The sequence below is a fragment of the Aulonocara stuartgranti genome, assembly GCF_965226115.1.
Source record: "Aulonocara stuartgranti genome assembly, chromosome: 15".
Lineage (NCBI taxonomy): Eukaryota > Metazoa > Chordata > Actinopteri > Cichliformes > Cichlidae > Aulonocara > Aulonocara stuartgranti.
In genome coordinates, this window is record NC_138951.1 from 2680393 (window position 1) to 2708103 (window position 27711).

Sequence of the window (27711 nt, forward strand, 5' to 3'; positions counted from 1 at the left end):
GTGTGCCTCTTTTTGCTTTGTAAAAACAGCGATAAACTTATGATGACCCCCTCCAGCCCCCTCTTTTTTCTTACTTCTTAAAAAGTTACCAAGACACTAATCATGGCTGAAAGAGCACACTGGCACCGCACTACCACCTAAAGTGGGTACATTTGTGTGTGTGTGTGTGTGTGTGTGTATTGCAGGGCCTTTAACCTGCTTGGACACTAACTCATGGCGACTTGTGTCACAGTGGGGACCTGGACTGCTTTTTCAAGGTGGCTTGGTTTCAAGGTGAAGATTAGAGATTGGTTTAGGGTTGAGCTTCAGGGTTAGGTGTTGAGTTATTATGGTTAACGTAAGGTAAGGGGCTCAAGTAATGCATAATGTCAATGAGTAAGCCCACATAGCAATGCAAGGTGTGTGTGTGTGCACATGTGTGTGTCTGTGTGTGTGTCAGCTCATAACTTGTATTTGTCATCTCAAGACTGACAGCAGTCACTCTGAGTTACTCTTAGCCACAGTGATGTATTTGACCCTGGTGTTTATCCTAGCCTCTCTCTCAAAGATGTGAAACCAGAGTGACACAGTTACAGACAAATACAGTACACACACACACACACACACACACACACACACACACACACACACACACACACACACACACACACACACACACATTCAATAATACACATTTTCCTGTTCCCTCTGCTTGACGCCTGGGAGACAATTTGAAACGGTTGGTCCGTGGACGATCAGCTCTCTGCTGTAATTGGGTCCCTTGTCACCCAGCAAATTCATGTCAGCATTGGTCACATGGGATACTAATCTAAATGGCATCAGTGTCCTATTTGTGTGTGTGTGTGTGTGTGTGTGTGTGTGATGTGTGTGTGTGTGTGTGTGTGTGTGTGTGTGTGTGTGTGTGTGTGTGTGTGTGTGTGTGTGTGTGTGTGTGTGCGAGAGAGAAGAAGACCTATGGAAAGCAAGAAAGGTGCAGTAACTTTGAGGAGCAGAGGGTGCTTTCATATTATGTGCAGGGTTGTGACTGGGCTGTACTGTAGCAGGGCCCTGCTATGAATATGACAACTGCACACACAATGTGGTTTACTTATTTTCCATTAGTCCCTAAAACGTAAATACAGAGAAGGTAAAACACGGGCAAAGCTATGGCTGATCATTTTACTGCTACTTATTCTGTTCATCTTCTCTCTAAAAATTTCAACTCAATCATTTATTGTGTGATTTAGAATACACAGCCAGAACAGAAACTGGGCAACATTACAAGAGTTAGACATAATCAGATAAAAATTAAAAGTCATTTTCAACTAAAGTCTAAACATATATGAGTGCTAATTTGTTAACTAGCTTATTTTTGTTGTCTGCAAACTGTTGTCAGTGAATTCTAGTAACTCATACTCAATGTATTTCCAGTCCAAAGACAAAACTCAAGTCTGATTGTGGTCATATGCATGTTTGGAACCGCCGACATTCATCTGAATCCACATTTCCTTTGCTCTAGAGCAGCAGCCATACCTGAACAAGGTACATGAATTTAGATAATAAAGAATAAAAGGACAAGGACTTAGTATAGTATGTAAGAGTGCTGTTATGTGAAATTAATCAACAACCCTTGAGCAAATCAGGATTACTTATTCATCCAGGCCATTGTATAATGAATATAAATGATGACCTTTAGAGAGGAAGCTTTTTTCATGTCATGATTCCTAAAGCACGCTGAAGATGAGCCACTTTAGTGGAAATATATGAAAATATAAAAAGGTAATGTTTCATTACAGGAAAGATAACAGAAGCTTTACATGCCCAGAAATACATGCTCTAGCTCTTTTTTTCCCCTCCATACCAAAAACCAGTCTAGGATGACGGGGTTTCACACACCTAGACCCCTTCCTTTGACCATCTAACTCACACTCAACCCCAAAACACTGACCCTTCTATTAAAATGGAAATGCTCAGGGATGTTTGTGGGCAAGTCTTTAAAATGCTACCACAAAAAACATCCCTTCAGATAAAGTCACCTGGCCTCCAAATTCCCTCGTCTAATTCCCAAATCTACCCGATCTAAATGTACATCTACACGGTGCACGGGATCCACAATCCACAGATGCCCCAACCCGGCATCCAGAAGACCCAGAAGAACCACAGCCTTGTGTCTATCCTCCAAGGTGTCAACGGGGCTGCTGGCAGAAAGGGAACCTACATAGTTTAATATTGTGGCACCTCAGTGTAAAATCTACAGTGAAAAGTCTGTGAGTGCCATTTTTAGGGGTCTAAGTGAGGAACTGGGAAGCTGCTGACACAGTAATTGCTGACATCTAGCAAAGAGGCTGAGGAAAAGAGGAATAAAAAAAAAAAAAGCATAGGCAAAGACAGGACGAGAACTTGAGCTGAGAGCTTGATAATTATGAGGAGGTGAGCATGAAGCACTAAGCATGTGGTATTTCTCAACTTTAAACTACTAAAGCAGTGTTTGGTCAGATGTCGGTTATAGAACATGAGTCATCCCCAGTTTGTGTGTGTGTGAGATTCAGATACCAAAAAGGAATATCCTCAATAAACTGAGTACCAGAAAGGAGTGCTAGAAATCCACATGATGAACACAACATAGCATCCAACAGGTGAATGAACCATCTCAATCTGCTTGATCTTATTTTTTGGAAAGGGCAAAGAGAAAGCATGCTGAAATACGAATCACTACAGTACAGTAATCCCATATCCTCTTTATTAATAATAAAAGAGAATTGTGTGGGTGTTCGACAACAAACCTGGGTCTTTTAAGGATTGGCTGCAAAACAATAAATAGATCTGAGTAGAAGTCATCACACTGCAGCCCCAGGGTCACATCAAATTTGAAAAGTTACACTCAAAGCAAAACTAACAGATGCTGATGCTGTTCGTGTGGGTGAGGACAACATAGGATGTCAGCCTGAGATCCTTTAGCCTTCTAATGCTTCCTATGTATAAGCCCACTACATTATGTATGTTTACAAAAATAGTGAAAGCCAAGGGAAACCAAGAAAGTGACATTTGTATGCTGCAAAACCCTGATTTTAACATATTACCAAGATAAGATAAGATGGCTAACTTGCTCTATTTCGAGGTAGGCCAGCTGAGAAATGAAGGATCTTTAATGTGCATTTTCAAGGCAATATGATGAGACCTCATGACCAAACATTACGTCTCAGTCACACTAGTGAAAATAGGACCTAGCAGCCTCTTTGTGATTGAAGGAGACAGAAAAATTAATGGCCCAAAGGTCTGAGTGACGAATTTCAATCGCAAGGCAGTTGCACAGGTTGCCAGGTGGGAGGCGACCTGCCACCAAACAGTTGTGGTCTGACTCAGGCTGACGGCAGTCACTCTCAAACAAACTGATGAAGGTCTGTAAACAGTTGTAATCTAATCTGCAAACATGTTGCAACCAATCAGAGTCAGTCTGTGCAACTTATCTGTGACGTGTCTCGTGACGCTAAACGCTCACAAACTAATAGCAGACAGACTTTGTCTAATTGCTACTTTATTGCCGTTGTGAAACATCAACTGCAACTGACTGCAAAGGGTCACAGACATGCTCTGCATCTTTAAAGCAAACCTGTTGCTACAGTTCATTACACATGCAATCATTATTACATGGTTGCAATCATTTTTGTGTGTGCTGCTGTGTGAAACACAGTTTTCCCTACTGTGATTAGCATAAAGGAGGCAATTTGCTAAAATGCAAAGAAATGCTTTGACAGTTTATATATTTCTTTTCTTATTGAATAATTTAGATCACAGTCTTTGTTGTTTCAGGGTCGTTAGACTGAGGTAAGTGCATCCCGTACATCCAGCTCTTCCTGTGCGTTGAACTCTTGCACACTCTGGAGAGTTTACTGTCAGTTCTTTGAAAATAAAAATGTCAGAGGTAATTGGCTTTTAAAATGCCTACTGTACCTGATGAAAACCATCAGTTTCGTCACATGGAAACTAAACGCCCTGGCCTTCTTCTCAAAGAACTGTATTCGCCATATGAGCGCCCTTCAGGGGTTCTTTTGTTGAGAGCTGTTAAATGGTTAAAATTAATGGCTGTAAGCTATCAGCCAGCGCAATTTGGCCAATTCTTTCTTGTTTTAGCTTGAAGGGCCAAACTGCTTCCTCCCACAATGATGCAATAACTAAGTGACCTCTCTATGGCAACTGAACTGACTGAATAACTGCCCTCTGGTTGAAATCGCTCCTTTCTAATTGCAAAACCAGGTGCTAAGAATTATTTGAAAGGGAGAGGACCTTGTAAACGCCTGTGTGCAAAGGTGTCAGTAGGAATCAGACATACAGTACGACTTATTTTCAAGTCTATCCAAGCCTGGTTTAAACCCAGTGTGACATACAGATCGACTCTGAGAAGAACACAAATTAAAACATATATCCAGTTCTCCTGGTTTCTGATTAAATAAAGTCCATGAAGTGCTTGGAGTGGAGAGACTGTGACACTGTGATGACACTGCTGAGAAAAGGGGAGAGAACGAGAACAACAGAGTGATAGAACAGAATCAGACTAATTCACCTTACTTGTTGATCCACAATCTGCTAAACTGGTGTTGTGAAGCCTCAGCAGCAGGGAGGAAAGAGGGTTATTGCAGACACTCGCTGCTGCAATTGAGTACAGAGTGGGGATGCTGTCGGCCAGTGACAAATAACTTGAATTTGTGTGGCCTTTCCAAACCATCCGCCACACTGCACAAGCATTTGTTGAGTGTAGCGAGGAAAGAAAGTGATGAGAAGCTTCCTATTGATCCTCCCCACTGTTAGGTAAACAAACAACTTCATCCGCAACCCCTTGTGACCACATACGTAAACTAAAGCTCACTAGGTATTTGTACAAAAACAGGACACATGGAAAAAGAAAATTTAGGAAGCCTGCCCAAAAACAGACAAATGCAGCAATGAGAGAAAATGCAATCACGCTACCATCTGCAGTCCAGCCAAACACACTTAAGAGCTTAAATAATCATGGGAGTCAAATTAATGCCTTAATAGCCATAACAGCTGCAAAAGCAGTGAATAGAGGCTGTAAAAATTTGGTAAAGTAACAATCTGAATGATTAGTATTCATTAGGAGTTCATTAAGTGAAATTTTAAGCATTATTATAGCAGCTAAGAAATATTTGCTATGCAAAATTAGAGTGCAGTAATAACATCTTTAGCAGAGAATTAAGACAGCCTCAGAGAGCCTCAGACAGAGGAGAGCAGCAAAACAGCAGCAGCATACATGTCTATTTGTATATGTGTGATAAGACCCCATTAAAATGATGCAAAACTTAAATAAATTTTAAAGCCAAGCTCGCTCCGTGTATGTTTGCTCCATGAGCAGTCTGTATTAGTGTGCATAAATCCATTCCTGTGACTACAAGCAAGATGGCGGAGTGCAGTCCTGTGCATTAAGCTAGTTGGCCGTTTATATGCACTCATTTAACTGAAGCTCTTTACTGCTGTTTTGCTGCTTGGTGAACAGCAGCGAAACATCCACATTTATCTTAGTGTTGTATATTTTGTTTATATATTTTATATGTGTGTGTTTGTGTATGTGTGCATGTGACAATGTGATGCAAATCTGAAATTAATACTCTAACTACAACAAAGCAAACATGCACCTTACACACCTGCAAAAGAAAAAAAATCTTCCCGATCGAAACCCTTCAGTTCAGGCTGTGTGTTCAAGGTATTGATTGGGTGATTTGTATGTGTTGCTGGTGCAGCTGAAATGTGTCTAAGAACATGTGTTGATGGATGTGTCTGTGGCTGGGCTCAGCCTGTGAGGGCTACAGGGTGGATGCTGGGAACGCTCTGACAGCCTCAAGGTTACCCGCCGTGCACCAAAACAGATGGATGCCCCTCATCGTAACTGTCTCTAATGTGCTCAACTCAATCATTCCCTCCCTCTCCCGTCCCATGCAACATCTCCCTCGTTCACTCATGGAAGCAGCTCGCAGAAAGCCCGAGCTGCACTGTGCATCCACAGCCAGCAGTCGAAATCGTGCTTTTGTTTGCCATGCTGGGAGAAATTCAACATCTTATCCTGGGTGCAGTAACCGAGATGTAACGCTACCACGCTATATGCTTGGCCTTTTTAGCGTGTACTAGCTTACTCTTCTGTCGGACTACAATTCTGTGCATTATGTAGTTTAGAAAAAGCATGAAAGCCAGCGAAAACAACTCCACCTCACCCCAAACCTCAGTCACACAACACTGACATTGTTATGCCTTTTGGTCAAAAGTCAGTAGTTAGTGCATAGTCTGATTAAGTTACATAAGCAAAGTGATAAATAAGTTCAAAGTTAAGAAATATTCTAAGTGATTCATGCTAAAAACAGTTAAAATGTATGGGTTCGTAATTTGCTCAGAGTGAGACATCGTTATCACAAGTGATCTTTGTATTCTATGTGCGGAAATGGGAGCGAGGGAGCGCTCTGATCATTAACCTATCTTTGACGTATTTTCTCCGTTAATGCCGTGAAAAGTGCTTCGGCAGTATTAAAAGAGTGAACGAGTTCATGTACACGCTAAGAGTGCCCTACACGCTTGTACCTTGGGAAACGTTCGTCTTTGTGAGTATTAATATGTTCAGAGATAACTTTTATATGTGTTTACATGGAGTGAACTGCGATGCTAATGTAACGCACGTGTTAAGCTAGGCTAATCAGTAAGTTTGTCATTAAGATGTGTGTTAGCTAGCAATTTATTTTCATTTTCTGTATGTTTCAGTTACAAATGAGAAATAGCAAGGAGAAGCCTTGAGAGAGATAAGGCTTTAAAGGATCTTCATTAAAAGCAAGAAAAGCAAGCCTTGTGTGGAAGATCTCCTCTATTTTGTTCGCTAGCTGTCTAACCTCACAGGGTCACGTGTCGTGAGGGCAGCATAGTAAAAAGACGAAGGAAAAGACGCCTACTCAGCGGGTTCAAACATACAGAGCTACTTTAAGCAACATGAGTCTACGCTCAGGAAGAAATTACCTAAAAGACTACGCTGCTGAAGAGCTAGACGAAGCAGCCGGTGGTGAACAGCAACCAGACGTTGCCACTCAACCAGCTACAACGCAGCAACGGTCTCAACCATTCGACACCAAGTCGCAGCAATCCAGAACCTCGACAAGGCGTTCTCAACGGACATCCTCATCAACAGCTTCTGCAGCTGCAAGGGCCTACGCCAAAGCTCAAGCAGCACGAGCTCAACTGGCCTTCGCTGAAAAGGAAGCTAATGCAATGAAACAGAGAGCTGAACTGGATGCTCATCTACATGTCCTCCAGTGCCAAAAAGCAATAGCCGCAGCTGAAGCAGAGGCCTCAGCCTATGAAGAAGCAGAGATTCAGAGCGGGGAGCTCTACGGAGAACTTTGTGAGGAAGCTGAGCCCATCAGTACAGTGCACCGCACTAACGAATATGTTCAACAACAATGTGAGTTACTCTACCCAGACACTCAGCACGACTCAGCACAGCCTCCTAAAGGAAATTGCAATGAAGTAGATGCACAAGACAGTACACAAATAACTAATCCTTTTATAACCAACACTCAGACGAAAACACCACCTGTAAACAGAGAAAGGAAACAGGAGCAAACAGCGAACACTGGTGTAGTCGACACGTACTGGTCCAACTCCACAAAGCACACCCCCAACCTTAACAACTGTGTACCTGAATCAAGTGAAATGCAACAGTTTGCAAAATACCTAATTCGCAAAGAACTAGTCAGCACAGGTCTTTTGCAATTTGATGACAAACCTGAAAACTATTGGGCATGGAAAACCTCATTCATCAGCGCAACCAAAGACCTAAATTTGTCTCCAAGAGAGGAATTAGACTTGCTAACAAAATGGTTGGGTCCAACATCATCCGAACAGGCTAAGCGCATTCGTGCTGTACACACCCTCAATCCTGCTGCAGGTGCGAAGATGGTCTGGCAACGCCTTGAAGAGTGCTACGGCTCACCTGAGGCTATTGAGGACGCACTCTTAAAAAAGGTAGAGGACTTTCCCAAACTCACAAACAAAGACAATGTTAAGCTGCAGGAACTTAGTGACATCTTATTGGAGCTTCAGTGTGCTAAACAAGATGGCGCGCTCCCAGGACTTGCTTACCTGGACACAGCTAGAGGAGTCAGGCAAATAGTGGAAAAACTTCCCTTCAACCTACAGGAAAAGTGGACAACTGTAGGAACACAGTACAAGGAGACTCATAGTGTGTCATTTCCTCCTTTCTCAGTTTTCACACAATTTGTCCAGCGGCAAGCGAAAATGAGGAATGACCCAAGCTTTGCTATGTCCAAGGCCAACACCCATGTCCCTTCTCCCACAGAAAAACTGAGGTCATATAGTCGCAAACCTACTGTGTCAGCACACAAAATGGACATTACGGCAGAGCCGGACCAGAATAATCTCAGTCCAAAGAAAATGGAGGAACCGGATCGCCAGTGCCCAATCCACAAAAAACCACATCCACTCAAAAAGTGTAAGCTCTTTAGAGACAAACCTATTGAAGAAAGACAAGCCTATCTCAAAGAGCACCACATATGCTACAGATGCTGTGGGTCTGTCCAACACATTGCAAAAAACTGTAAAGCAATGGTTAAGTGTATTGAATGTGACAGCCTCAAACACTTATCTGCAATGCATCCTGGTCCTACTCTTGCCCCTAAGAGTACTACACCAGGAAACCACGACAATGAAGAGCAAATCGAGAGCTCACCTTCAGTCGAGTCGAAGTGCACAGAGGTATGTGGCCAAGGTGATAGCCCACGTTCATGTTCTAAGATCAGTTTGGTCAAAGTGTATCCCGCAGGCCAAAAAGAGAGAGCTATAAAAATGTACGCAGTAATAGATGATCAGTCCAACAGGTCACTGGTTAAGTCAGAGTTTTTCAGCCTTTTCAAAATCAATGCCAAACCCACTCCATACACCTTAAAGACTTGCTCTGGCAGAGAACAAACCTCAGGTAGGAGAGCTGTAAACTTCTTCCTCGAGTCTTTGGATGGAGAAGTCAACATCCAGCTACCCCCTTTAATTGAATGTGACTCTGTGCCGGACAATAGATCTGAAATACCCTCTCCAGAGATTGCCCAGCATCACCCACATCTTCTTCCAGTGACAGATAACATCCCACCTGTCGACCACCACGCCCCAATCCTTTTACTCCTTGGAAGGGACGTCATCAGGGTCCATAAGGTACGTGAGCAAATCAACGGACCCAATGATGCACCATACGCCCAAAGGCTAGACCTGGGTTGGGTTATTGTGGGGGAGGTGTGTCTAGGAAAAGTGCACAGTCAGTCAGAGGTCAATGTCTATAAAACACACACCTTAGATAATGGACGTGCATCCTATTTTGAGCCTTGCCCAAACACAATTCACGTTAAAGAGAATTATGGGGTCACTATGAATGCAACCTGCATCACAGACAATTTGGGACACTCTGTGTTTGTTAGATCTGAGGGTGATAACAAACAAGCCATGTCTATCGACGACAGAGCATTCCTGACAATAATGGACAGTGAAGTTTATCAAAACCAAGAGAACAGCTGGGTTGCACCTTTACCCTTTCGCTCACAGAGAAGGAGGCTCCCTGACAACAGAGAACAAGCCCTAAAACGCCTCTGCTCTCTCCGAAAGACTTTGGAAAAGAGACCAGAAATGAAAGATCACTACATCCAATTCATGCAGAAAATGTTGGATAACGACCAAGCCGAGCCTGCCCCTCCTCTGCCACTAAATAAAGAACATTGGTATCTGCCCACGTTTGGGGTATACCACCCACAGAAGCCACAACAAATACGAGTCGTGTTTGATTCAAGTGCAGAATGTGATGGAATTTCGCTCAATCAAGTGCTTCTTGGCGGACCTGATTTGAACAACTCCCTATTGGGAGTGCTGTTGCGCTTCCGCAAAGAGCCCATAGCCCTGACAGCCGATGTGCAGCAAATGTTTTACTGCTTCGTTGTGCGCGAAGACCACAGAGATTATCTGCGTTATCTGTGGTATGAGGACAATGACATTACAAAGAGCATAGTTGAGTTTAGAATGAAGGTCCACGTGTTTGGAAACAGCCCGTCACCCGCTGTTGCCATCTACTGCATGAGACAGGCAGCACAGCAGGGAGAACGAGAACACGGATCTGATGCAAGACAGTTTGTTGAGCGTCAGTTTTATGTTGACGATGGTCTCACATCAGTCGCCACGCCAGAGGAAGCAATCAACCTGCTCACAAGAACGCAAAACATGTTGGCAGAGTCTAACTTGCGCCTCCACAAGGTGGCATCAAACTGCAGTCAAGTCATGGAAGCTTTCCCTGTTGAGGATCGTGCAAAGGACCTGAAAGATTTAGACCTAGGAGTAGACCCTCTTCCAGTTCAGAGAAGCTTGGGACTCTGTTGGAACCTACAATCTGACAGCTTCACTTACCAGGTGTCAAATGAGAGCAAACCATTCAAACGGAGGGGAGTATTGTCGACAGTTAATAGCCTCTATGACCCTTTGGGATTTGCTGCTCCCATAATAATGCAGGGCAAAGCATTACTCAGGGAACTGTCATCTGATGGAAAAGACTGGGACACACTCTTACCCCCTGAGAAACAGGAGAGGTGGGACTTATGGAAAGACTCTTTGCAAGCCCTTGAGAACCTCCAAATACCAAGGTGCTACAGCCCAGGTACGTTAAGCACAACGAAAGTGAAAGAACTTTGCATTTTCTGTGATGCCTCCACTGTCGCTATAGGTGCAGTAGTCTATCTGCGTACAGTTGACAGTGAAGGACAGTGTCATACTGGGTTTGTGATGGGGAAGTCTAAACTCGCACCCCGCCCCGCACACACTGTACCACGCCTGGAACTATGTGCTGCTGTGCTCGCGGTGGAAATGTTTGAGCTCATCAGAGACGAGTTAGACATTAAAGTAGACAATGTGACTTTTTACACAGACAGTAGGATTGTGTTGGGGTACATACACAACACCTCCAGACGATTCTACATGTATGTTGCCAACAGGGTTACGCGCATTAGAGCATCCACCCATCCGAGTCAATGGCATTATGTACCAAGTGAGTTAAATCCACTGACCCTGACAGTCCTGCAGTACTCACTCCAGCAGTGCTACTAACGCAGAAGATGAGTGCTGTGTCTGCTCCACTTGGGAACTTTTCATCAGGGCAGTTGTTTGGGAAACAATGGAAACATGTTCAACACCTTGCTGATACCTTTTGGAAAAGGTGGAAAGGAGAATATTTGTCCACCTTACAAAGTCGTGCAAAATGGACAGAGACTAGACCTAATGTCAAACAAGGAGATGTGGTCCTGCTAAAGGACCCCCAAGCCAGCAGGAACGAATGGCCCATGGGACTAATAGTAAAAACATTCCCCAGCAGCGACAAGAAGGTCCGAAAAGTGGAAGTGCGGACTGTAAAAGATGGGACTGTTAAAATGTTTCTCAGACCAGTTTCAGAGATTGTTGTTTTGCTTGCAGAGACTGAATGAATATTCTTCAATGCTAAATGATGTTTGAATATGTTGTATTGATGTTTATTGTGATATAATGTGTGTATATCAAGCGGGGAGTGTTATGCCTTTTGGTCAAAAGTCAGTAGTTAGTGCATAGTCTGATTAAGTTACATAAGCAAAGTGATAAATAAGTTCAAAGTTAAGAAATATTATAAGTGATTCATGCTAAAAACAGTTAAAATGTATGGGTTCGTAATTTGCTCAGAGTGAGACATCGTTATCACAAGTGATCTTTGTATTCTATGTGCGGAAATGGGAGCGAGGGAGCGCTCTGATCATTAACCTATCTTTGACGTATTTTCTCCGTTAATGCCGTGAAAAGTGCTTCGGCAGTATTAAAAGAGTGAACGAGTTCATGTACACGCTAAGAGTGCCCTACACGCTTGTACCTTGGGAAACGTTCGTCTTTGTGAGTATTAATATGTTCAGAGATAACTTTTATATGTGTTTACATGGAGTGAACTGCGATGCTAATGTAACGCACGTGTTAAGCTAGGCTAATCAGTAAGTTTGTCATTAAGATGTGTGTTAGCTAGCAATTTATTTTCATTTTCTGTATGTTTCAGTTACAAATGAGAAATAGCAAGGAGAAGCCTTGAGAGAGATAAGGCTTTAAAGGATCTTCATTAAAAGCAAGAAAAGCAAGCCTTGTGTGGAAGATCTCCTCTATTTTGTTCGCTAGCTGTCTAACCTCACAGGGTCACGTGTCGTGAGGGCAGCATAGACATACTCTCATATATATATGGCTAGTTAAGCATTTTCTAGTTCTTGGCCAGGGCTGGCATCAACGTCCCATCCACAGCACCGGTGAGCCATCTCTTTACTAGCTAGTAATTAATTTTGAAGCACATAAAGGCTGCAGTTTGCTTTTTTTGATACAAGACTCATTTTTAAATTCAGATTTTTTTGCTCAGATCTGATTTTTATCAATAATAAGCTGCCATGCAGGAGAAGCAAACGAGTATTTTTCTCAGCATTTTCAAGGCTTCCTTCTGTATAGAGGGATATATAAGTGGAAGCTACGAAGCTACAAGTGGCAGCACTGTAGCGTGAATTAAACTATTATTCATTAATTTAATGAATTAATTACATTTATTCCAGAACGTCGGGGGCTACTTTTAACTACATCTGCCATTGCCACTCTGCAAGATTCTCTCAAGAAGAGAGGAAGTGATGGAAAAGTCACGTTCTGACTTGAATGTTGAGACTGAGCTCGCGTTACACAGTAGCATAGCTGTATTGGATTTCTGAGATTACATGGAAGTGGCTGGAATGCCAATTAAAAAGATGATGTTTTTCTGGAATAAAAGCAGATGTAAATCACAGTTTTGCTGCAGTCTGGGTGGGATGTAGAGTGTGATAGACATACAGACGCTTGGTTGGTTTCATACTTTGCTGATGTGGCAAAAAAAAGTGACATTGACTTCTAGCAGTATAAACAATGTAAAAAGTAAAAAAAAAAAAAAAAAGATGCCAAGTCCCCAACTAACTTCCACAGGGCACCTTTAATGAGACCCAAGTTCTGTAGCCGGCCAAACAACGAGCTGAAGCAGCTAAATGGCACAGCTGAGCTAAGGGAAAGTGCACAATCAGGTGAAACTTGTAGGCTTGTCATCACAAGCGTCACCTTTCACTTGACATTTGGAAGCTCTTTATGATAATTCTGCAAACAAAAAACAAAACAAGTAATGGTTCAGAACCACAGCAATACTTTGTAAATGTATGAATATGGAAAAGTGCATATTTCTTCAACACATCCATTTACTGACACTCATGAGGATGAACATCTCCCACTGTTCTCCTCCATCTTTTTATCCATTCTCTTTCTTCTGCCCCCGGGGCGTTTAGGCTCCACGGCGTTGCATATATCCAATTATACCGCGGCTCTGAGCACGACGGTGACACATCGACTGACACGAGTGACATCCAGTCTTATCACAGTGACACGATGCAGTGCTGGAGCAAGCATCATTAGCCTGATCAGCCAATAGCGGGGCAGCTCGTTAGACGACCTCCGGGGCTGGACATGCAGTTCTGGTTCTAATACAGATATTATAGGACAAAGAAGCCGAGTGACAAAGTGATGGAGAGCGGAAAGGAGATTATAAACCTTGAAGGAGCAACTTTATGTTTGTGCACTCTTCTGTATTTTTGTGTTTCAGGCAATTCCACTGGGCTGATGTCGGGCAATTACTTTTCCTCGAGCCACAGCTACACAACAACAACTTCCTTCAAAGCGGCATCTAAACCCCCCTCCCAAACCTCGATGATACTGCAGGCAGTCTTTAAGCCACCTGATTACATGGCTGCTGAATCACGTGAACATTTCTAGCTAAAACGATTGCCTCAAATACTACGACAGTTTTTTTCCCAAAGTGTGCTTTTGGGATAGGTTGTGCCCTGAGGACAAATCATTCTCCGTAGAGCTCTTTTTGGCCCATTTTTGATCCACCTGTGGTATTTATAGGCAAATGTTCTCGTATTGCTATGCTCCACTTATAAGCCCTCTTTCACCAGAAAGGTGCTGTCAAACTCTGCATGAAAACACGGGCTTTTGTGAGATGAAGATGAAAGAAGGCGTGCTCGTTTCCACCTTTCCGATTCATCTTCAAATCGAATGCATTTGCTGGCTGAAATCGCTGTCCATGCATTATGATGTAAAGGTGCTACATCTGTGCCCAGCTGAAACCAAGCCAAGCTCCAACGGCTGTCGGAGGGCGCTGCATAACAAACCCTGCTCCACACCTGTTGGCCGGCCCCGGCCAGCTCGAGCTACTCAATCCTATTTACAGAGACAGCACGATAAAATATTAAATGCTCCGATGAAAATCCTTTCAATATTCACACGACGCTCTCACATATCTACAGATGGTATTTCCATGTGCGCACGTGGGTGTGTGTTGCACGTTCACCTGCTTTTTCATTCTAAAAACCCTTCATCACTTCATCATCGACGTCATATCAAAGTGAAAGGCTGCATTGTGTGGCCGCCCCCGTTTCCCCCCTACCCCTCGGGATTTAATACTGTTGAGCAGATACATCAGTAAATAGTGGGAAAATGCCGTGGTTATTGTGTATTCTCCACTCACTAGAACATTGTGAATGCAGGCAAATACATTGTGCCCCGACCTCTTTTGTTCCTCTGCTAAGCAAGCGGAGGAGAAATGAATACGTGGCAAACGCCATGATTATTTTCTTATAAATAGTGAACGAAGTAATAAAGCTGTTTTGTTGTCAATTGTGTAAGCAGTTAGGCAGATATGGTCGCAACCCTCTGTGCATGCCTTGGAAAAATAAATTAAGGACACTGGCTAAAAGCTGGAGCAGAGGGATTCTGAAGGAATCACAGCACTGACAGTGAAATTCATCACTAAATCTATCTGTGCAATTACTGATGTGAGCGTCAAACTGGCGAACAGTGCTCTGCTCCCTGTCTTCCGCCTCCTGCTCCCTCTTCCACTTCTCCTTTCTGTTTGTTTACCATGCCCCTGACAGTAGAACAATGCAGCGACCTTTGCAGAGATAATTCTATTACGTAAGTTGAGTAATTGCTCTGGATGTGGAAGAGGAGTGTCCGATTGCTCCTCTTGCTTGGCCCAAAGCTCTCATGTCCTTGGATTTAAATGAAACTCTGCGGCATTCACGGAACCAGACGTGGAGAGGGTCCGCTCCGAAAGCAGAGGAGAGCAGAGCGGAGCAGAAGAAGGGGAAAGGATGTGAGACGACAAGGAGATGGAAATGAGCACGACAAAAGCAGTGAGCCAGAACCCAGCAGGATAAACCCCCTCCAACCCCCCAACCATTTTTTAAAGCAGTGCTGGGCACAACATGTACCTACAGATTGTCCGAGAGGCTTTGAAAACAGCCTGCGAGGTGCAAAGAGCCCTCTGAATTTCCACAGTCACGTTCCCATAAGTGAAGGTGTGCAGTCACAATGTGCAGGCTGCAAGGGTACACAGGAATAAATGGAAGCAGTGTGGATAGCTCTCGCCTGCTGAGGCGCTTTTTTCCCCTTTATTTTTTTCATCTTTTCCACCACCTAGCGACCTGTTAGCTATGATGGAGAAGAGGGCACAGAGGCTCAGTGCTAACAATCGCAAATAGTGGCTTTATTGGCAGAAGTGTTCACTTTACTTTATTCAAGTTTCTTCATTTGGACAATGGGTAGAGATGAAGCCACAGAAACAGACAATTAATGATATTTGCTAGCAGCTATCTGCTGGAGAAAGAGAGATGGAGAGGCAGAGAGACCGAGGGAGAAGCTCCACTCCCACATTGTTAATTAGAAGATCTTTCTCCCTCTCTCACGCTGCGCTTGCTGAATAAAAGATGCCTGGAACACACATGCACGCACAAAGGCAAGGACTTAAGAAAATTGTTGGCAACATGCCTGTATTGTAATCACAAATTGTACATGTAATACACTGGATTCTTGCAATGTCCGGAAGATATTATTCATTCAGTGATCAATAACTACAGCCAGCGAGAGGGCTGTGGGTTGGTACAGTGGGATGTATAGAGAAAGAGAGAACGACAAGAGGCAAAGCAGCGGAGGAAAATAACAGGAAAACTGATTTCATGCTCGGGGGATTGCATCTCATTTTCTCCCAGCACAGGGAGACGGTGTGCGGTCCAGCTTGTGGATTTACTGCCACCTGGTGGTACGTGACTACTCTGTAGGGGCTCCAGAAACCTCACAGGAAGCAAAGGCATCAGAGTGGACGTCGGAAGATTGGCTCAATCCGAGAAAAGTAAACGAGACCCTTTATCTCAGGCAGACGGAGTCATGCACACTTGTGCAATACGAGCACAACTCCAATGCACTGGAGTATTCCCGCAGCAGCGTGCCTGTTTGCCTGGCTTTCACCTCTCTTCATCTCCTTTCTGCCATAAACAAGTAAAGAGAAACTGCTCGAAAGAGTTACGCAAAGAAAGAAAATCAGCCACGAAATTCTCATTAAGACTAATACCGCACGGCTAAAAATACTATTACACGCTTGGACAGCCTAGTCAATATTAGTGCACATCTATTTCCAAAAGAAGCAGGCGAACCTAAACCTGCAGAGTCACAAAGATGTAAAATATGTCACCGTCAAAAGCGCCTGTGTCTCAAGAAGAATTACATCTTTGTTGATATGAAATCAATGAGACCTCCCTCTATGTCATCCCGGGCAGCGCCGGGGGGGAATTAATGAGGGCTTCTCATCACTAATTAACACATAAACACTCAGTTCCCATCACCGAGTGAGAGCTGAGGTCGGCTGTTTGGCCCCCGTGTGGAAAACACTGCGTCAGAGGATCGTGAAAGAGAGGGAAGTGAGAAGGAGAGAAGGAAAAAAAGCGAGAGAAAGAAATGTGGAACCGAGAGATATAAAGTCATACACAGCAGCCGGGCCTGACATCAGAAAGGTCTGGATGATTAGGGGATGCCAGCACTCACAGATAGCAGCTCTCCTAACAGCTTCCACCACCTCATTAGTCTGGCCCAGCAGCGCTGTGCCCCCACTATTAAACGCTAAATGAAAGACCGCCAACCGTGATTACTGCGGGGAAGTCCCTTGTCGTCATGGGGATAAGAGATCCCTTTTCTCCCTCACTTTCAGACACACACGCACACAAACTCGCAATTCGTCTTTAGCGAAAGCTATTTGAAGGACGCTTATGAAAAGGCGATTGAGGCAGAAGTGGATATTTTACACATCATCAGTTGCGGTCGGGCTAACTCCCGAGCCCGAACCGCGAAAGCTCACGACATCAAGCAAACCTGTTACGTCAAAGCACCTGCAACAAAGCAAAAAAATAGATGCCCTTAACAACTGCCGGCATCTCTCAGGTGCTTCATTTAAAGATCACAACACACTCTCAGCTCCGAATTCATGCAGCATTTTTAACAAAGCTTTAACTTAACAGGCCTGAACCAACGAGTCCTTGAGTCAAGGATGCGGCTCTCAGTGCTGCACACAGGACGGCGTGAGTTCATGGGTCGAGCCAGTTTTTAGCATGGAGAGTGTGAAATATAATAATGTGCATGTGCATAAGAATGTATAATGGTACGACTTATGAACTGTAACCTTGCAGTATTGTGCAGTTTTGTGCTGTTCTGTGCACCTCGTGCATCATGTGTTAAAGGAGGATTCCATCAACTTTGTGCTGCACCTCCACATGATAACACTGTTGTGGAGATGAGCTGGCTTTGAGCCTTCCATATTTTAATTTTCCTCAATCAACTGTCCTTCAAAGCCCATGAGGCATTGTCCTTTAAAGGCTTTCTACTTCTCTCTGGAGTCCCCCTTTAATGCACATGTAAGGCAAATGCAGAAAAATCTTAAAGCCAGCAGCACTCACGGTCGTTGCAGTAGGTCCCCGAGTAGGACGTCAACGAGCAGTCACAGGTGAAGTTCTCCCAATGTTGGATGCACACGCCCATGTTGGCGCATGAGTCCTCCTGGCAGGTGGTGCTGGGCCCTGAAAAAGGGTGAAAGGGGAGAAGAAACATAGAGAGAGAGAGATACCACAGGTGCACAGTCAAGCAACGATAAGATTGACCGCTGAGGCTAAACAATGCAGGACCCATGCAGAAGGAATGCACTCTAGAAAGACAGGTCTACACCATGTGGGCCTCGAAGAAAAAAACAAGGAGCAAACAGTGTCGTCACACGAGGCCTGACCTGCAGTGCGAATGCAGTTTAAAAAATACTGCCTGATGAATCCTGCTTCCTGCTGGGTAAAGCTGCTGTAGCACTGGGAAGGCGACGCACAGGCGCCAGGTTTTCGCAGCGTCGACTTCACGCTCTTTGAGCAGGGTTGGGGGGAACATCAGCATATACTCTCAGTTAATTACTGCAAAAAGTGCTGTAGAAGACGCCGCTTGCAGCGTGTGCGATGCACTCCGATTAGCACTTAAGACACGTTGCTGCAAATGACTTGGACCCCCGTCTGGGCTAATGTGATGACACTGTTAAGTTTCCTTCTTTTTGGTAGTGTGTGCGGGTGGACGCGCATGCACTTCATTTCATTCCAACATGTTTCCAAATAGTTTTATCAGAGTAAAACTCGCTGCATTCCCTCTATAAAACAGGCAAGACAAGACATAAACCTCCTAGCAGACGGCTCATGGATTCAAAACTGCATTTAACAATACCCACATTTAAAAAACAAACAGACAAAAAAAATGGCATTAAAAAAGCGAGCCCGGTCATTTCCTTGACAAATACTTGCGAGAGAATACACGGCGAACACTGGATACACTGGACAGACGGAATTCACGAAGAGAAAACGGAAAGAGTACTCGAGAACACGCAGTGCATATCCTCGTGTATGCACTTCAGTCAGACAGGAGTTGAGGAGGGTATTCAAAGTCAAACTGGATGTGTGTTTGCTATTCCTCTACACGCCACACATAGCTCTTACTTTTGAATACTTTTACTGAGAGGGAATGCAGATAAGGACAAGCGCACAGCATAGATAACGAGATAAACAACCCCCCCACCCCCACCCCGTGAGAGTCTAGACAGACAAAAGGGGGGGGGAAAAACTTGACAGTAACCCTTCTGATAACCGTAGAGAAACAAACAAAATTAAATAAAGCAAAAATTAAATAAACAGTCCAAATACATGGCAGACAAATGCAAGTAAACACAGTTTAAGAGCAGTTGTCTTGTGCAAGACAATGTGAAAAGAAGGAGAAGAAGACATCTGAGGTGGAATAAACAGAGCAAGTTTGCCAGCTGAAAGTGCATTTACTGTGTAATGGACAGTAACGGTGGTCAACCAGGCAACCCAGAGACCGCACGGGCACGAGCGGCTCATCAGCGCGAATCAAACACATCGGTGCTTGTTTTGTTAGAGATGGAGGATTTTGCTGAACTCCAGTGTTGTGGCAGCAGGCTGCTTCCTCTCTGGAAAAAAATAATAGCAACACTCATCTGGGTAAAGCAGCAGATGTGATGGATTTTTTATTTAAAAAAAAAAATGGAGACAGAAAGAGAGGTCTGATCCATCAGCGGCACACTGAGTGTTTAGATGTGCTGCGACAGCCTCTTTCTGCTGTCTGCGCCAGCCTGCAATGTGTCACAACTGGCATTTTTATTCAAGAACACAGCACTCCCACAAACTGTCTGCCTCTGCTTTTAACCAGACTTTTGGACCGTCGACACGAGTCCATCACTTATCTGACCCGATCTGTTTACTCCCTTTAATTACACGTGCGCTCCAAGTCGCTGCGCAACGTTATCAGATGTGTTCCTGAAAGAAGCCGAGTTTGCCAGTTTCTGCTACATATCTGATCAGATGTGGTTACAATCACACTGCTGCCGCGCTGTGGTATAAAAAAGTACAAATAATTTAAAAAGTAATAATTTAACACTTGCTTGATTACTCATTTTTGCCCTGCCAGCATTCTCTGTCTATTTTTTTCAGAGAGCAAGCCACCTCTGCAGCACACAAAGGGGTCCTTATTGCCATGGTGACACCCACGATGCATTGCACACAGCAGACTTTCAGGCGAGCAGGCCTCCGTGAGGCGGAGTTTAACCCTCTACCTTGCAGGTCGGCTTTGGTGAAACCAACTTTGTTAGCGCAGAAAGAAAAATAACAAACAGAACAGAGCAGAGCGGAAAACAAGAGTAGAGGTTAGTGGGGAGCAGCATCGTTAGTTTTCTTAAAACTTGTACAAGTTTGTTACTGTGGCAGCAGGCGAGGGGCGCTGACTGGTTTTTTTTTAGTGAGGGCTGAGCTGCTTAAAAATAAAGGTGTTAAATTATACGAGTTCACCATAATGGCAGTGTTTGTTATCTTAATCTTCTGCTGCCCTCTAGAGGAAATGTGTTGTAACCTTTTCCATATGCATGAATAATCAATTCCATTTCAATACAGTTGAAGCATTAGCATGGGAAAATGTATTTATTAAGCACTAAATTTTTAGATATAGGTCAAAAGAGCTATGGGTTGTTTTACTGTAAAAAATACAACCTTGGCAGCAGCTCGTTTATATTTTGTAACAGCAATACGTTAGTTTAGCCTTAGGACGTGAATTTTAGGAGGAAAAGTGCTCGGTTTAAATGAGTTACAATGTAAAGCAATCTAGAATTGTTCCTGAGGTTACAACATATTGTTATCATTAAATATACGAATGCAACACAAAAGCTCAGAAAGCTGATATTAGATAAACAGACTGACAAATTCTACTCCAAGTATTATCCTAAAATGTGACAAATACCTGGCAAAGGAAAGCAGAATGAGGATTAACGGTGCCAGCAAATGGCTTTAGGGGGGGGCTACAGAAGAGCTCTCTAATTAGTCTAATAAATCTCACGCAGCAGGTCAGGAATCTCCTATGCTGTAGGCCATCTGTACCTTCACAGCCGCGCTCGATCTGCCCGCTGCGGAAAAGGGCGTCGCTGATGAGGTCTGGCAGACGGCCGTTGAGGTCAACCGAGGCCAGGCAGCCCTGGAAGCCCTCCCGAGAAACCACCAGCTTGGGGAGATTCTGATACATGTTAGGTCCCAAACCTCCAATAAACAGGTCGCCTGAAAATTGAGGAAAATATGCGATTACATCACTGTTGTTTACTTTCTTGCCGAGAGGAAGAGTGGTACGATTTGTCATATAGTGTCACTATTTAGCTCCAGCCAGCAATTGTGGGCTGACTTTGTCTAAATGTAATGAAATACACATAAAATACTTGAAAAACATAATTTTTTTTAGCATATCCACAAGATATTCCAGGACGTTACTGGTGCAGGTTAAAAGAATAATCTGATATTGAACTGTTTTGATACAATTCATTTACAAACCTTTTTTGGATTAAAAGTAACTCTAGGTTCAGGTAACCCCTGACTCATAGTATAGAGCAGCGGTCTCCAACCTTTTTTGCGCCACGGACCGGTTTATGCCCGACAATATTTTCATGGACCGGCCTTTAAGGTGTCGCGGATAAATACAACAAAATAAGACTTGTACCGGTACCGAAAAAAAGAAGATTTATTCATAACACACGTGAACAGACCCAGGAAAACCGAGTAAACGATAAAAACGAAAACAAAATAACGCTGAAAACCGATAAAAACCCTGAAAACCAGACATTTCACACCTGAGCCTCAACTCTCGCAGCCCGGTACCAAACGACTCACGGACTGGAACCGGTCCGAGGCCCGGGGGTTGGGGACCGCTGGTATAGTGTATATACTTATGTGAGTAAACTGTTCATTTGTGCTTTTATTTACTTGCTATTTACCTTAGATGAAGACATAATGTTATTTCAGGTGAAAAAGCTGATGAAAAGGTGAGATCAGGTACCTTTGAGGTCCAGATTCTTGGCTCCGTTGACATTCTGGGTGACTGACTTTGCGTCCACCTTGAGCGTGTGTGTGTTGGAAGCGTCTCGGGTAATGACCACATTGTGCCACTGGTTATCATTCAGTGGGTTGTCACTGTTTCCTTTCAGCAGACTGGGCCCATTTCCCAGGTCGAAGACATAGTGAATAAATCTGGCAGAGAAGAAGAAGGAGCAGATGAACACATCAGTATTTGGGGAGGGGGGTATTTTGTGTGTGCACTAGGTCTCTTTTTATCTTGCAATAGGGATTAAATTTTAATGGAAAAACTCTCACAATCACCTCACGTTGCTCTGACACTAATCGGAGTTAAACTGACAGAGAAAACAATCTTCTTCCCAGCACAATCGTGTTTATGTGCAAAAGGAGATTTGGGATCAATTTGTTTGGGCTTCTCTGTTAAATTCATAAAGCCTTAAGGTACCAACTGTACCCACATCAGCCCTGCTATTTAAAATGTATAATCCATATCTGGACTCCAACTGCTGAATAAAACATGAACACGGCTCGTCCCACTCACCCTTTAACCAGCTCCACGGCAATAAAGTCGTTCCCATCTCCGCTGTTGAAGATGATGAAACCGTCAGGTGAGGTGGTTTTGAACTGAAAGAAGAGGTGCATTGTGGTATACGCCTGAAGAGTGGCCAAGCCCAGGTAGCTGCCCTTAGTCTTGAAAGTCACGGGGTCGGCGATGATGAAACGCATGCCGAAGCGAGCGTTGAGTTCGCAGAAGTCGATGTCGCCATTCTTGCACATATCAATGTACTGCATACCGTTGAACTTTAGGCTCTGGGGGAGAGATGGTGCTGTTATTACTACCTGTGAAGCACGACTGTGTAGTGAGCAAAACTGCCAAGAGACCTCAACCGAAGACTGGAGGAATCATAGCAAGTTAATAAACTCTAAAAACATACACAAGGAATAAAATATGACTGGTGTGGTTCTCACACAGCACTGACAGCAGACCTTACATTAATTATAGTGTGAAGAAAAGTACACCCTCTTCAAGTTCTAAAGTTTTACATATTAGAACATATTAAAAAATGTCATTAGCAGGTCTTAAAATGAGGTAAATAAAATCTACTAAACTGAAAAAACAAATCGAAATACACGTACACCCTCACCGCTACTTGCTGCTTCCATTGGAATGAACTTGACCCATAACAGCGACTCATAACATTAGACAGACAGATCATTTCTATAAAAGCAAAGATTTTAGCATTTTGACCAAAGTTTGCCCCAAAGTCTGACCTTCCCATCCTCAGAGCAACTACAAAAAACCCAGCAGCCTCAGTTAATATGTTCAGAGCTCCAAGTTCAGAGTAATAAAATAAAATTTATTTGGTAAATAAATTATGACAGAATAATGTAATATGTCATCTGTTGTTGAGGAGCTGGGTGGATGTGGGTTGCAAAGCGGCTTGCAGCCACCTATTGTGTCAGCTACATCATCTGCTATCAGCCTGCAAGCTATGCTTGATTTCCTCTCACAGATACATGCCGCTGCTGACTTTGAATTATATAATGAATAATACAGGACACGAGCTTCTGATAAGCTCTTAATACCTGCAGATGACCAATAAATGGTGAAGGAGCAGATGAAACAAAGCGTCTCTCAGTCAAGATACCCGTCTCCACGTTGTTGAACTCGAGACGAGTGTGATCACCCGCCATCTGACCTGGGAGGGAAGAGAAAGGAAAAAGAGGCAAAGGGAATGACCCAGCAGCAGGAAGCGAGACGCCCTGGTTGTGTGGATAATGAATGCCAGTGGAACAAAATGAAAAAAACTCTCATACCCAGCACGACTTACTTCCAGGATATTCATAATTTACAATGTTTTGGATGAGTAATACTAGGAATAAAAGCAACAGGCATGCCTTTTCCAGTGAAGAAAGGCATAATTCTTCACACTATGTGTAATTTCTATGTAAACTGTTCATGAAACGAAATCAGCAGTAGAAATAAAAGCACATTATTCAGCCCAACAAACAAAGAAAAAAGATGCGAGATCATGTACGTTTGGTATATCTCAGCAAAACAATAAAGAAATGCATTACAAGAGCGTTACCTTCCGCCATGTCGTCATCCACAGTGAGTTTGAAGTTTTTACCGCGGCGGACCACTCGCACTGAGTGCCACTCATTGTCGTTGAGCTTTTGTCCAGCATAAAGAACCTCAGGGCCCTTGCCTGAAGATGAGGGTTAGTTAGTGAAGGGACAGCGGGGATGGCACAAGCATAAACCAAATCTTTGTTTTCATAAATAAAGTAATTCAATTTCAAACCAAGCATTCTTCCTCGCGACATACAGATAACATCTCCTCCATCTGAGCTTTAAGTGAGATTAGAGGTACTCAAACAAAAAAGAAAATACTTACAAAAAAATCTGCTTTGTTTTTCACAGCAGAGGAAAAAAGTTATTCAAACTGGCAGCAATGCTGTTACTCATACAAAGACTCAGTGTTTTTTCTAGTGTTCAATCATTTTTAAATTTACACTTTGCCAGAAACACACTTTTTATTGTGACTTTTAATTGAGCGCTTTAGTTTGAAGTAATTCATCCAAGTAACCACGAGGGGGCAATGCAGCCCCATCGAGCCGATGAAGAGGCCAGAGCGGCTGATTCAGAGCAGAGTCTGCTGCATTGTGGCTGCTGGTTCAATCCAAATTTCAATTGGTGATTTTATTATCCTGAACATATCTGATCATAAATGCACAAACCTAACAATGCTTCATTATATTCACTATTTACTATAATAAGAACTACATATACAGCTGCAGCTATCAACGTAAAGGGCATCTATAATGTAGCACTTCAGTACAGACACACACACACACACAGCTGAAGGACTCTTTGTGTTCTGTCTTTTGTCCTTTCTACAAGACTGTGAGCACTTTGAAAGTATTGGTCCTTTTAATGAATAACAGCATGACTTCTGACACCAGCTGTACTTCGCATTATAAACCCATATTCTGCAGTATGTGTTAAATAAGAAGAACAGGAAAAAGAGACACTGCAATCTATTACGGGGTAATTGAGAAACAATACAGCCCACAAAGTCTGAAAGTGCAAAAGACGAGTAGATACAAACCGACAAAAACCATTTACAACTAGTGTCTGAATTAAATTGGAAACATGGGCCATTTAACATATATAGAGCACATTAAGTCTGATTTGCATAGCTTTGAACTTTGGCTATACCCCCCTTTTATCTGAGAAATCCTCTTTTCAGTCCCCTGCATTCACACATCCCTGCCTCTACATCTAGCACACAGGCTACAATCAAACATTGACTGAAGGAAGAAGGCTGCAGAAGAAGAATGTTGACTTACTGGTGTTACAGTTTATCCTGACACAGTCTAGATGGGGAGGGGAGAATAAGTGACAGATGAAATCGCATCCTTCAAGGTTACAGCTGCAGACATCCAAGAGCAAAAAAAGCCACCTTCCGGGGACGGTCACATGACACTGGCGACCATTTTAGCTTAGCTGGCGACTGACATTAAGCGTTTCTATATTAGCATTGGAAAAGTAATCCCCAGTCCAATTCTTTTAATCAGTATTACTGTACCCAGCAATATTGGACCAACACGGGTCAATATTACTGCTCTGGATAAACCATCTGAAGCTTTTTATTCTCCATTTTTAAACCTGTGTCATTTCCCCCCTAAAAACCCATCATGTTTCAAAATGGTCACTTGCAACTTATTGGCCACATCGATTTTGCAACCCAGCACCCAGAGTCCAAAATACTGTACTAGTTGTATGAAACAAAGCCGTTTTAGATGGCACGCCAGGAGAAGAAGAATCTTAGATTCAAATCCACACCTAAGGGGGAAAACTGAGCCTGTGATGGTCAGGTGCGGGTTGAAATCCATGTGACCAGGCTGGTCATGTGCCGTCAACCGCAACAGAAAAGTGGGTGCAAACAGCCTCGTGCCACTCAGCACCAACACCACACAGAGGCCTTAAGACCCCCCCTTTCAGAGGATCCTACGCAAGTTGTGGAAAATGAGCTACATGAGTTAAACTGAATTTTCAATAACACTGGATTCAGATTCAAACATAAACTAGAAATGACCAAGAAAATTCTCTACAAATGTTCTATACTTTTAGCTTTTATTATGTTCAAATACTTTACCAGAAGACATATTCTTTCTGTCAAGTCTATCTCTTCCAGCCTTACTGGTATAAAGGCCTGCACTCTACTTAAATGTACCACTCGTGCCACCATCTGCAGGCGAGCTAGGTGCCGTGGCATCGGGCTGTTTGCCAGACGGGCCGCAGGCTCTGGGCCTTTGAAGGGGTGAGTGCCATCTTTGAACAAGGCATGGGAGATGCCAGCTAGACCAAGGGTTACTAATGGATGGAGGGAAACATGAACCTGCTATCATGAGGGAAATCAAATCAAATAAAACGGACAAAGAAACAAACCACATGATAAAAATGCAAACTATCAGGGCAGCACTACAATGCAGTAACGCCTACCTGCAGTTGAGAATAGATGGCAGAAGATAAAGTGAAGTGTTTGTGTATTTGAATTAACGCATGTGTCAGAGATGCCATCTATTGAAATCATTCAAAAGTGAAATGTGTGTCTTTGGAAAGAAAATCCATTTGTGCACAATAATGGGCATGACTAAAGTGATCTACGACCAGTTCAAAAGATGTGCTGCGGTGCATGGATAAGTGTGTTAAGAGTTAGACTGATGGATATAAAATCTACAAAGACATCTTCGCAACAAGGCATAAAAACTTACAGTCCAGGCAAGTCAAAAACAATCCATGCAACTACAAAGACAAACTACAAAACGGGTTTAGTATGTGTTAGGTCTGAGAGAAGGTCTGGACCATAAAGAAAATCTTTACAAAAAGAACAGAAATACCGAAACAGGAAGGCCACCCCAGGAACTGGAAGAGAGGTGACGGCTAATACGATACCTAGGTTGACCGTCAGCTTGACCCTTCCGCTGTCCAACTCGAGCCGCAGCGTGTCTGCAGATTCACGAGACGTGGCGGCCATGAGCAGGCCGAACGCTCGCTGGGACATGAAGCGGAGGGAGACGTCTTCAGCCTCAGTGTGGATGATGTTAGGTATCACCACCTTCATATACATGCTCCCGTCATAAGACAATATTGACGCCTCTGTGGGGGAAAAAAATACACGAGAAAGCTCAAATGCTGATCTCGACTCGGCATAAATATTAATTACACCTTTAATTAGCGGGTTTAATTTAATTAGCAAAAGTGACACGGGCAAGCGCGTGGGTGCAAAAACAAGAGATAACATGATAAATGGCACAAATCAAATCATTCCATATGTTTCACCTCCTTCAGACAGCTGTTTATGCACCAGGAGATGAAATCTACAAAAAAAAACAAAAACCGTGTGCCCTGAAAGTAAACAAATACAGTGAGAGAAATATTTATTTAATCCCGGCATGAATTTGTAAGATTGCTCACAAAGAAATGAACAATTTCTAATGTTTATGGCAGTTTCATTTTAATGGAGAGAAACACAATATGAACCGAAAATCTAGAAAATCAAATTACATAAAGGATATGAATTGATTTGCAGGTCACTGACTGCTTAATAATTGGAGCAGAAAACTGTGTTGGCAAGGACATTTCTTGTAGTTTTTCAGTAACTACAAGAAATGTAGTAGGAAGTATGTTTTGGGTCATTGTCATGTTGGATTTACATCCATCTTCAGTGCTGTCTCTGACGGAAAAAGGTTCTCATCCAAGATTTACAAGGCCTCTTCCACTGGTTCCTGAGTGCGATGAAGTCATCCTGTACCTTTAGCAGAAAAACAGCCCCAAAGCATAATCTTTCCCCCTCTGTGCTCGACTGTGACGA

At 43.3% G+C, this 27711-nt stretch overlaps 2 protein-coding genes across 4 annotated transcripts in view; one reads left to right on the plus strand and one right to left on the minus strand.

The window, feature by feature from the left end:
* The window catches only part of nrxn3b (neurexin 3b), a 324595-nt gene that overhangs the window by 166137 nt on the left and 130747 nt on the right, over window positions 1-27711 (minus strand). The window contains exons 10-18 of one of the 3 annotated variants that reach the window (XM_082505625.1): window positions 26793-26996; window positions 25184-25210; window positions 23921-24040; window positions 23418-23530; window positions 22372-22640; window positions 21814-22004; window positions 20871-21044; window positions 20057-20083; window positions 17862-17981 (exon numbers count right to left, since the gene is read on the minus strand). In XM_082505625.1, the coding sequence (XP_082361751.1) occupies window positions 17862-17981; window positions 20057-20083; window positions 20871-21044; window positions 21814-22004; window positions 22372-22640; window positions 23418-23530; window positions 23921-24040; window positions 25184-25210; window positions 26793-26996 (1245 nt within the window). The remainder of the gene's footprint in view (window positions 1-17861; window positions 17982-20056; window positions 20084-20870; window positions 21045-21813; window positions 22005-22371; window positions 22641-23417; window positions 23531-23920; window positions 24041-25183; window positions 25211-26792; window positions 26997-27711) is intronic. The other 2 variants (XM_082505626.1, XM_082505627.1) reach the window with 2 other exon arrangements.
* LOC309689324 (uncharacterized protein) lies at window positions 6850-12176 on the plus strand. The gene is made up of 2 exons (XM_082505628.1): window positions 6850-11925; window positions 12083-12176. The coding sequence occupies exon 1, from the start codon at window positions 6961-6963 to the stop codon at window positions 11116-11118; it is 4158 nt and encodes a 1385-aa protein (XP_082361754.1). The 5' UTR covers window positions 6850-6960; the 3' UTR covers window positions 11119-11925; window positions 12083-12176.

What these genes read in the sequence shown, in the direction of transcription:
- LOC309689324 (XM_082505628.1), top strand. Translation starts at nt 6,961, where the DNA reads ATGAGTCTACGCTCAGGAAGAAATTACCTAAAAGACTACGCTGCTGAA.